The following is a 12,127-nucleotide window of genomic DNA, read 5'->3' on the forward strand; positions in this document are numbered from 1 at the left end:
GCGCGTGCAACACAATAAAATGCATTATTCCAGCTCGTTGTTCTCTCGAGAAGTGTAAGCAAGCAGGATATGGGCTAAAATTTATCTCCTTGCAGAAATCCTGTATAGAAATGCAAGACAAGAGTGTTGGTTCTTGATTTTCAAGGATCACGATTTTGGCAAATTTTCAAATTTTGTGTATAATTCATTACAGGGATTTCATAAATTTTTAAAATGCTGCTTTGACTGAGGTGGAAAAATTTCTGCAACAACAATGAAAAATATAATTAGACTACAAAATATTAAAATTTTAATCAATACCCTCTACACTATATATTGCGAATTTTTAATTTTTGTTCTCATTTCTTCGCTGATTAACTAACACTTTCAATATATGTTTATTTTTTTAATGAACTTTTTAAATTACTATAAAATCTTAATCTGTTTACATTCTTCCATCATGGGAATAAGCCGAAGGTGGGAATCATAGTCAGTTCATTTCGAGTTAATTTTCTCAAATTGTTTGGCGCACAAAAGATGTCGAAAATTTATCATCCTTTCTAATCCCTCCTCAGCGCGCCGGTCAGCGATTCCGAGGTGGAAAGTTGAAAAGTGCATATTTTTCATGAGACGAAGCAAGGCTGACAAACGGAGCTGCGTCTGTAATGGAATAAATTACCGCGATGACATATGAACGCTCATAATTTATCTGAAACGCACACGCACATAATGCGATTCAAATTTGAATATTCTTCCCTAATGGAGGAATTCTCGTGCGAGTGTGAGAAGCGCGCGCTCATATAATCCACACAACACGCACACACACGCGTGAAAACACCAAACAAAATAAATCCTGCTGATCATCAGCTTCTGAAAGCAGCCCGAGATTTGTTTCCCAACTCTCCGTTAACAAGTGGGAGGAGAGAAATTCGGGGGAAAGGTCGCGATGGCAAATTCGAAATGCCGTTTGTGGTAATTTTGGAGCTTATAAATCATCATTAAAAGGCACTCCATCAGGGTTATCAAGCTTCAAATGTTCACAGAAACTCGCCTGCTTGAAACGCACGTCGCTCTTGAGGCCTCAAAGGTTGCAGAGTGCGCGGACAGAAATTGCAACAACGTCTCCAAAATAATTTTGTAATTGAAAAAGTACCGTGAAAGGCTCTTTCATTCAAGTAAATGCAAATTTCCTGCGAGTACAAAAGAGTTTCTTTGTCGGTGCTCAAGCTCATTACCGTGTAATGGTACTCCTAAATATTCCATCAGTAATTTGATTAAATTTAATGAACTCCAGTGTGTGTCTCTGCATGTTTGTGGCGCACCCCCTGCCAGGGGTCAGCCGGCCCATGCGGGGGCGACCGCCCGAGAGCCGCAGGTGGCACTTTGAATTTTTGTCTTATTTATGGGCAGGAATTTCAAGAATCGCCATTAGCGGTTTGACACAAAAACACTCACACACGGCGCATCCAAAATAATAAATTTCTTCGAGAGATGTACTGAGGATAATTTCTTAAATATTTTGTCATGCCACTCATTTGAGCTTGGCGATAAATCAAAAAGTGGGATTTATCTCCTCCACTCTCTCAAGAACATAACTCATGCACGGCCTCTTTACATGCATATGAGGGAGTAATGTGGTCATGTACACATACGCGGAGAGAAGGTTAAATGAGAATTGGGATTTTTAAAGTACGTGGGATGCTTCGTCGTCTTTTGAGTGTGAAATGAATCGTCGTCGTGTCTTTAAAATAAATAAGAGATAACTTCATTCCTTTAGTCAGTATCGCAAAATGGCAAAAAAATAAATACACTAAGTTTTGAGAATATGTGTTTTCCAGAAAGAAGCTGTCCTGATGTTTTCATTACATTGACATTCTGAAACTGATAATTTAAATAGAGGAACTACTTTATAATAAAGCGGATAACATATAAATTATAATTTTATTTTGTGCAAAAAAGGATTAATTTATTTCCTGGTGATTTGGATTTAAAGCAAAACTATAATAAAATTTCACTTGTGCGAATTTTCCTATACACTAAGCGGCTGTAGCCGCAGCCGAAACATGTGGAGCAGGACATTGTTTTTCTTAAAACCATTAACTCCACAAACTGCATCGATGAAAAGCCAACCTTAAATTCAAATCACAATTAATAAATAATTATGAAGCTTTAGTATGAATTGTGCCCATATCCTTAAATTATCCGTTAGTATCACTGAATGTGCAAATGTTATCGTAAATTGTAGATGCGATTATTAAGAAAGTAAAATTAAAATCAATATCTGTTTTCTACTTCAAATTTTAATTTTAAATAATTAATTGGTGAATCAGTTTACTTATGATCAAGGAGCCACTAATAAGCGCCTGCAGAATTGTCTGCGTTTGCGTTCTCGCATTTTTTCATTCCATGCCAAATAGAAAAGCAGCAGACATGCGCGCGATTTGTTCAAAGGATTGATTCATTGAGGGCTTTCAAGACGGAATTTTCCCGAATATAAGTGAGTCACGCGAGTTTTAATGTAATTAAGTGCGTTTGTTCAACCCTACCTTGGCGGCTCTAAAGAACAAGTGAATAAGACGCCGCTCTGTACTGAATTCTGAAATGCAACGCGGGAATTATTACTTATTAAATCTATCACATTAAAATGAAAACTTAATATTTTCTAGTTCAACATTGATGATGGATGAACTGAAATTGATGAATGATTTTTTTTTATTAGAAAGTCTTCGCGTATTGATAAATTTAAAAGTCCTATAAAAAATCCTTGCTGTAGAAAATGATAATTATATTTTCAATTAGAGTATTCCGCAGTTAAATACAAAAAATATTACGCCATTGAGTCGTAGAGTACAGAAATGAAAGAAAGATTAATTGGCTACATTTTTCTACAACAATTTACTGTTAAGAAATACTCTCGTTCTAAATATCAAAATTTAATAAACTGCTTAAAAACACCACTATCGGAGATTTTTTTTCTAATTGACGCAATTATTTATCATAATTTCTGTTCATCATCTATCAACGTTGAACTGGAAAATTTGAAGTTTTTATTTCAGTCATAAAGATTTATTTAAAGACTTACAATAAAACGAGCGGCGTGTTTTTCACTTTTTCTCTTTCTCTCAGGAATCGTCTCTGACGTGTCTCATCCCCGTGCTGACCTGTTCGCTCTCATTGAAGAGCCGAACAGCAGCAGCCACCATTGCAAGCCAGTGGGAGGAATGTTCGGAATGTTCCTAGGTGTTAACTCACCAACAGGAGTTGAATCAGTTCAATGTTCAATCAGTTGAAGAAGAGCACAAAAATGGCGAAGGCGAGATCCACATCCTTGTGTTGTTTGCTGCCCTTTCTCGCCGAAATGAGCCCACGGAGGACTTCCGCTTTTTGCTGAAAGATGCATCGAAGTGTACGAAATGCCCAGGTAGGCTTTAAGTCCTATTTTTCTTTCAGACAGCCGCATTTCCACTCGATTTTCGTACAAATCACTTGAATCACTTCAATGTTTACGTTCTCGCCTAGCTGCCATATGAATTGCTTTTTGCCCCCGAGAGGAAAAAAGACGGCGCTACTATCAGCACATTCGGCGGAAGGATGGAATAACGTATGGGCCGTATGGCCATTTTTTTCTTTGGCCAATCTGCGCGTAGATTTCTTACGGTGGCCACTTGTTTATGATGAACAAATTTTTATCGTAAATCAAACATAAATACCGTGAAAAAAAAATACAATTAGCATAATTTAAAAACATTATGTTAATATTTTAAATATACGTAAACAAAATTTCTGTTTACAGTTAGTTGTTTGATGCCTAAATATAAGGTGGAAGTAATAAATTATAGTATATTACAAGAAAATATTAACAATTAGCCTAACTTTTCAACTAATTAAATTTTAGCATCCGTTGAATAATCATGAATTTTGAATTTTCCTTGCTATATCTGAGCTTAATTAAACTAATGATATTTGATAAAAATTAAAAAAAGGATAATATTCTACCAAGCAATATTGAGGACAATTGTGTACTTTCGCCGTTCCCACTCTGTGAATAATCTTGGAATAGAGAGGAAGGGCTACTTTTGCCAAAGCCAGCTTAAGCACGGTGCAGGTTCATCGTCCCGCCGGCCGGCTGAGACGTACCCGTGTAAAAATAAATAAGTAAATACCTGCGCTCAGGGTATTCGTTGCATACGTGTGTGTGTATAGGAATAAATGAAAAGGCATGTGAACCACCCGCCGCCTCAGATCGCTGCAGGCAATCAGAAGTAGCATCTTCCTCTCACTCCTCCGCCTCCTCCTCGCACCGACCAAGTGTGTACACCGTCCGAGAATGCAATATCTGATTCAGCACTACACATGCAAATCGAGTTTTTTCCTCCCCGAGTTACATTATTATTTCGCCGCGCGGACTCTTTCTCCGCCTGTCTGTCTCTGATTCTTCTGCTGGCCACTTTTTACGAATACCGCTCAATTAATGGCCAGCCTCGAAAAAATGCTCAAAAGATAAGCAGCAGGTCTCGCGGTATGCGTGGCCGCCGTTTTGGCGACTTTTTGTCCCGTGTTTTGATTAATCGGAACATGAAATTACACGCACGCACTATGGGAGGCAAAGAATTAGTTGTTTGTCACGTCTTCGAAGCATAAAAACGCTTTGATTAATCAGAAGGAGAGGCTTGTGCGTTTTGCAAGAAATAAAGTAGAGGAATTAATTTTCCTTTTGTGAGGATAATCATTGGAAATATTCGATATTGAAAATTAAAATAATCATCCTTGCCTTTTATAGACAATTTTTTATTTGTGGCTGGAATGATTTCATATTCCTTTTTTATTTGCATGTTGCAAGTTTTTTCATAAATTGTGCATCGGAAATCCTCCTTGTTAGTACAAATTAAAATTCAATTTTTCTTTCTTATTTCCATAGTAATTCCAACTCATTTTTTTTTTGCAATTTTTCTGTTGCAGCAGCTGCTCAGATCAAAATTATTTTCATAAAAACTGGCTGCTATACTGTCCTCTATTTTGATTACAAAAAGTTAAATCATCAAGTGATAATGAGATGCACATTTTTTTTAAAATTGTACAAAAAAATGCCATTTACTTTTTTTGTGGTTTTGTTGAGAACTATTTGAACTTTCGTCATTTGAAAATTTCAGACAGCTTGGGCATAAAAATTCCAAGTTCAAAAATAGCGCAGACAACAAGACAAAATAAATTTCGGCCAGCGTTGCGCACCATATACTTCATTTAAAAAAAATATATAATTTTTTCTTTTTTCGGTCTCGGCCGAGTGTGGAGGTGTTTGAGAGAGAGGAAGCCGTCGTTTTCATTCACTTGGTTTTGTCAAAAAAACCTAGGCTGTCTCGGGGGAACATATAAATCTCAGATGCACCATTTAATTTGGGATTAATTTTTCTTCCACGCTCATTTGACTTTATCACATCGTATTTTTTTTTGCTCCGGGTGAAATTCCTCGAGTCTTCGAGAGCTGAGCGAGCTAGCGAGAAAGTCACCTACGCTCGCCGTTTATTTTGAATCACACAATGGATTCAGCTGTTTCGAAAAAAGAACACGCGGCTCATTGTGGTTATCTTTAATTGATGCTCGTCCTTTTAACCGAGCATCTCCTACTTCGCTCGGTGTGTGTCGGCGGCCGCGCTTGCTCTTTTCCTCAATGAGCGCAGAGGATGCAATAAATAATTCCACTCGGTAATGGAGCTGCTCTCGTCGTGAACTTTTTATTTATCTTTTTCAATTTTCATCCGCTCTCTCGTGCGGAGTACACACACTTCTCATGCTTTATTGAATAAATGCACTTCTTGCTCTGTCGGCGCTTCCTCCGTTTCGTGAACTCGGCCGAGAACCTTTTCATTAATTTTACGCTTCTTTCAGTGCATGACCCTTGCTCGCCGCGTGCACACCTGAGCAATGTAATTTATGGAATTGTAAATTCATTCTGACACACATCCACGTCCGACGTCAGATCGAATTATTTCCCTCACTGAAGCAAATTGCTGAGATTTGATTTTGAGGCAATCTGCTTCTGCTGCAAGAAAATTAAATTTATATGCTCTTCATATACATTTAGTTGGATGTAATTGAACATCTGGATGACTATAGGAAACGTTATAATTTTGATATTATGAAATGAATGGCTCTGCTAAAAATAATAAGCGTGATAATATATGAGTAATGGAATTTGTTCCGTTTTAAAATATTGAGCATATAAACAGTAAAGAAAAAAAAATTAAATTATTTAAAAGATTTTTTTTTAAATTTAAGTGCATCTCAAATATTAATTAAGGTTTAATTACATTTCATTACAAATAATAGTAACTTATTTAATATTTTTCTTTAACACAAAACACACTAATGTAATAAATTTATTTCAAAATCATTTAAAATCTAAAACTACTCTTAATAGATATGGTTAGAACTTACAATAACATATATATTTAATTATATTATAGCTGTTATTAATGGATCAAAACATAATTGTAAAATAATTTAAAGTACTCTATACTCTGATGGATTATGAATTAATTATTTATCGATTGTCATTTATTTCAAATATTAATTTAATATTTTTCGACTTGCAAATTGCAGTGAAGATTTGAAATGAATTGAATATTATTTTTTTGCTCTATAATATAATAACAATATGAAAAGTTTGCAATTTTTTTTAATGTGCGTCATCCGATACTTTTCCAAGAAAAAGTGAATCAAGGGAGTGGCAATAGCATCAGGTGCCTATAGTGGAAAGTACCACAGTGTAAGTTGCCGCCCATCAATCAGTCGCCTATTGAATTGGAATCGAACTGCTTTTATGCAAGATTATGATTAATGAATCGGACCCGGTAGTACATATGCGGCGTTAGACGCTCGGCAAAAGATAAAGACTCAATCAAAAAGAACGGCGATTTCTCAATAAACGAGGGCCCGACCACAAAGAATAGGCGCCAATTGCGGTGCAGATTGAAAGAGAGCGAGGCAGTGCAGAGTAATTAAAAACTTTACATGAATAGATAATTAATCGAGATATTAATTAAAATTCTGTCACGATAGCCGAAAAATGTAACACGGCGGCTGCGGCTTATCGCTCGGCGGACATCTCTATTTTTGCATTTTTATTGCCTCTCTCTCGCGCGACCGCGGCTGTGGGATGACTGGGCGCATTTTAATAACGCCTTATTAATAGCCGGCGCTCTCGGATAAATTGGAGCTGGCCGGTGTAATTAAGCGTGCTCGACGGCTACATGCCGTTAATTATGAGCAGCGCCGCCGTAAATCACTCGGTGACGACAATGCCCCGCGTGTGTGCGTCGCGCACGGGGGTGGCACGACTTATGTGACGATCAAGAATGTGGGTTAACGTTAGCCGCTCTCTCGCGATCCCTCCGCTGACGTAACAGGTGAACCTCTATTTTGGTTGGCACAACTTTTTTGTTAAGCAAAAACAGATAGCGAGAAAGAGAACGCTGCCTGCGACCGCGAGAAAAAAAACCAGCCTTAAGAAAGCAAGGGGTTTAAAGCGTCGCGGCCAACCATGATCTATCTACAACTGCGCGTGCAAAAAGTACACAGAACTATTTCAAAGGGGACCAACACACCTGTTCGAGAACTGATCCATTGGATTTGCTGATCGCAAAGAATCTAATTTTTTTTTAATGTCCTTTCTAATGATATAAATTTTGTTGTTTTGGTTGCATAGCTCACTCATTAAACATAGATCAGATTGAAAGTAAAATCTATATTCTAATAAAGAAACGTGAATTTTATACCCAAGTCAAATGGATCGTCTCCTAGAAATATTAAATTATGAACGTTTATAGCAGTTTTTAGGGGATTAAAAATGTTTTTTTTTCACGGGAAAATTTTAATTGTTCTCTTTCTCTCTTTATTTTAAATTCATTTGTTTTTAATTCATTTCTGAATGAGTTGTGTATGGAGCAAATCAGTCCGTAATGAATCTTCACAAATTATTTTTTTTGCTAAAAATCTCCTATAATTTTAAACGTTTTTGTTCACACTTCTATCGCACTTAAAAAAAATTATATATAAACCCTCACAATCTCAATCCTTATTTTAAATATCAAAGACTATTCAAATTAAATATTTTAATTATTAACAGCAATCATTTTATCTAATTTAAGCAGGCACCTGGGTCACCAATCTCACTATTCTCATTTTCAGCCAAGCATTATTTAAGCGTGGGCGCGAAAGCAATTTCGAGAGTGATACTATGCATGTCTCTTTCCTCTTTTATTATCGCTGCCAAAGTGCCTCTGTCGCGACTATTAGGAAGGCTATAGCAGAGTTGATTCCAATTTTTATGGGCCTCCCGTTGATACTCAATAAAAATAAACAGATGGCACTGATTGCGGGCGCTAACGTTGAGACCACGCTGGTTGAGGGCTTTAAACTTTTTTTATGACCCTCAAGAAGCGTTATTCTGCAGAGACATAAAATTTGAGCAGATTTACATATACACAGGGGACGCCGGCTAATTGATATTTCAAAACTTTTTACTACCTATAATTCGGTGCGAAAAACAAGTACTCATTTTGCAATGCTTGTTTAAAAGAATCTTCTGTTTGCTCAGAAATCCAAACAATGTTGAAAAGAATTTGATCTCGAATAAATGAATTTTCAATGATTTCTAAGTATCCAATTGTGTATTCAAAAGAGTCGTTTAAAGGCAGAGCAAAAAATTGCTTAATTTACGGTCGATTTCCATGAGAATCGCGGCATTTCATCTACATTTTAATTCGGAATGAGAGAGTACGGTGCACATCAATCAATCAGTAATTTCAATCTGCGGCGGCTGAAAATTTATTATATATTTTACGAACGGGCTGAGAGAAAGAGAGCACAGGCATTGTTAATAAGCGCGGACCACACGAGAGCAGACCGTCTTACGACCAGATGCACTATCGAAAACCAATCTCTCGACACAATTTATGCCACATATATCAAAACGCCGAGTGCTTTTTATTGTTTGCACTGCTACCTGCTCTCAGGAGTGTTGTTATTTTCTCATGCTAATCACTGATTGGCCGATACATATTTCTAGATCATCAATAATCCGCCTCGCCGCCGCCGCCGCAGCGTGTTTTCTCAGCAGCACAAAGGGCAGTGCGATTCCCGCTCGCTAAATCCCCTCGGGTTGTTCAATTTTATCACTTATAAATCTCGAAGCTTTTCCCTCTCGATTTATTCCTCAAAACTTAAATGGCAGTAGTTTCAAAACCGCGCCTCTCTATGATTTAGATTGCAGAGAGCGGCTGCTGAATTTTATTTGAATGAATTTTCCGCTCTCGATAAGATTTATTGGCGGGCCTACTTTTGAATAAATATAAATTTTGCCTTTAATAACGGTGCTACCTCAGAAATGCGGCACGCTCAAAATTCTCGCCCGGCCTATAGAACGTGCAGGTAAACGAATACCGAAGACTGAGCAAGAGGCACCTGCACTGATTTTGAAAACACCCTGTATAAATATAAAGGAAAAGCATGATTTTCATAAGAGATTGTCACTAGAAATTATACTTGTTTGCTGATTTTCAGTTTCTGAGACGATTTTTTTTTTCGAAAAAAAAATTATAAACAATTGTGCTTTCAATGTTTTGTATGTTTCAATTTTTTAATATTTCTTATTATTATTTTTATTAAATACTGATTGTGACACTAATTATTATTGATATGTTTCTGAAAATTATCGTAAGAATTTTGAAATTTTGTTATTAACAGAAAAGTATTTTTTCTTAAATTTAATTCAACAATTTTATTTAATAGATCCATGGCTTCTTATTTTTTTAATTTATCAAACTTGTTAACATCAAGGTCCATTTCTTTTAAAAACTAAAAATATCTTGGTTTGTGAAAGAAAGAAAAACAATATAATATATTTAACTGTTTCTCAAACATCGAGCTCGCCCACGCACGGCAGCGTGAGCAGAAAATCTGGTCGGGCCGAAGAATTTTGGCTGGTCGTCAAAAGTCGCTAGGAAATAATGTTGTTGTGTGCTGCCGAGTGAAAAAGCAAAAGCGACACCCCCGCCCGCCACTTTATACGCTTGTTTTCGGCCGCAGCTGGCCGCCTTAAATTAAACGGCCGTCACCGATCGCCAACAATGGGGCCGTGTAAACACGGCCCAACATAATAGTCGGCTCATTGTGAACTGGCGACGAGGGGGTTGCCTAACGACGAGCAACTTTGCTTAACGTCCCAGCAGTGAGCGAAACATGTGCTCTTGATTTACTTTTAACAACCTAAAAATCGAGAAAAACCGAAATTCTCGCTCATATGGTTCAGCCGAATAAGTTGAAACAGATGTCACATTTTTCACCTTCAAAAATTAATTAAAATATCTCTGTATTTCCTTATTTAAAAAATGTTCATATTTGAAAGCATCTTGTTGAAAAAAAGCAGTTTGGAATATAAGAGGGAACAATGAAAAAATTCACTTGATTTCCTTGAAATTTGATGTAAAAATCTTTTTATATTTTTTAGAAAATGCTTCATTGAGGCACATCAAATCAAAAGACGCATTTTAATTATGAAATGGTGCTCAGCAAACTGCGGCGAGAGAGAAAAAGACACGCGTCACTCTGTCGACACAGCTAGGGAGTTTTTTAGTCCGATGCTCGGAGCCAGCAACAGGAGCGTGTCTCTTCCCACACAAAATAAATGAGTTTGTGTGAGTAAAAGCTTCTTCGCGTTCACGTGTCGGGTGTGTATTTTCCGCGGCTCGCTCCCTTTTTTATTGTGCTGCGCGTCACCCACACAGCTACTGCGCCGCAAAGATTAGCGGGGACGCAGGTCAGACAGCTGATTCGATAAATCAAACGCACATTACACGGTTCAGCCAATAATCATGCAGCCGCGAGCTTAAAAATAGATGCTCGAAAGAACAAGATCCTTGAAGGCCGTCACTTGCACTCATCAATTATGCTGAATCTATGTTAAAACGAAATCTCTCAATGTCATGATAAAGATACAACCCAGATTAGCAATTATGTATTTTTTTAATTCAATTCTTTATTTTTCAATTAAACCCGCTAATAATTTCATGATTTTTTGAAAGGAAAAAACATTGTCAGGCGCTTCACTCAATTAAAATTTTGATCATAAAATAATTATAAAATTGATTCAATTAAAGATCAAAACAACTATTACAAATTTGATAATTTTTATTTAATAAATTTAAAAGATAGTCAATATGAAAAAGTAATGTGGCATTTTTTTCTCTCCGCATCAGTATTATTTTTTAAATATCCTTTTTTTCTAGCTTTTGATCATAAACAACAATGAACCATAATGCACCGTAATGAACAATATTCGTTGCAATTATTTTCATAAATTAGTGGATCGAATAGTATTAATCTGGCTACGTTAATGAATTATAATTAAATAATATATTCATTTACTGTATGCACGTAAATAAAGCTTTTATGTTTAAACGAAAATCGTCAAATGTATTTTTCGTCTCAAAATACTTTGAGAGATGATTGCTTCATATGCAGACGTCAGTCAAATTATGCAAAATCCTAATCCAGATTTCAATCTCTGTCCGAATAACAAAAGCAAATTAGCTCCCCCACGGATAGAGTAATCAATTTTGGGCTTTCGTGCTCTGACGATGATCATCTGGCTCCAATGGCCCCGATAATTTCGCAAAGAAAGTTGCGGGACCATCGGAAAACAAAAGATCTCTCGCTGGCCCGCCACCGCTCCCGGCGGCGACGAATTTGCTGCGCGCCGCATCACACACGAAGAAAAGCCTCATACTGATTCGTATATTTATCATACACGTGAATAAAATACACACAAAATAAATACACGAGATGCCTCCCGAGGCCGTCACAGATGGATACAGCACCAGGAATTTCATATTAAAATTATAATCCGGGCGCACGCAATGCACCAAAAGATACAGCGCTCGCTCTCTTGGCTGCCGCTGATAATCATCAATCAGGCGCGCACACACACAAAAAGTGATTTTACAACGCACGCCACACATTTCATCTTACCTTTTTATGGAGGAGATGCTTGATATCGTTGTTTCACCTTCAGCTGGATTATTTTAAATAAGAAAAGTACATAAACTTCCAAATTTAGCAGAAATTGTTTTCTTTTTTTTTATTAAAATTT

The 12,127-nt window shown here is 36.8% G+C and overlaps 1 protein-coding gene across 2 annotated transcripts in view; it reads left to right on the top strand.

Annotated features, from left to right (window-relative positions):
- Positions 1-3,264: 3,264 nt before the first annotated feature.
- The window catches only part of LOC132196544 (uncharacterized), a 162,232-nt gene continuing 153,369 nt past the window's right edge, over positions 3,265-12,127 (top strand). For both annotated transcript variants that reach the window (XM_059619280.1, XM_059619279.1), the window contains exon 1: positions 3,265-3,400. In XM_059619280.1, coding sequence (XP_059475263.1) covers positions 3,374-3,400 — 27 coding nt within the window. In that variant the 5' untranslated portion in view covers positions 3,265-3,373. The remainder of the gene's footprint in view (positions 3,401-12,127) is intronic.

Source organism: Neocloeon triangulifer, unplaced genomic scaffold, assembly GCF_031216515.1.
Source record: "Neocloeon triangulifer isolate White Clay Creek 2 clone unplaced genomic scaffold, ASM3121651v1 ptg000012l, whole genome shotgun sequence".
Lineage (NCBI taxonomy): Eukaryota > Metazoa > Arthropoda > Insecta > Ephemeroptera > Baetidae > Neocloeon > Neocloeon triangulifer.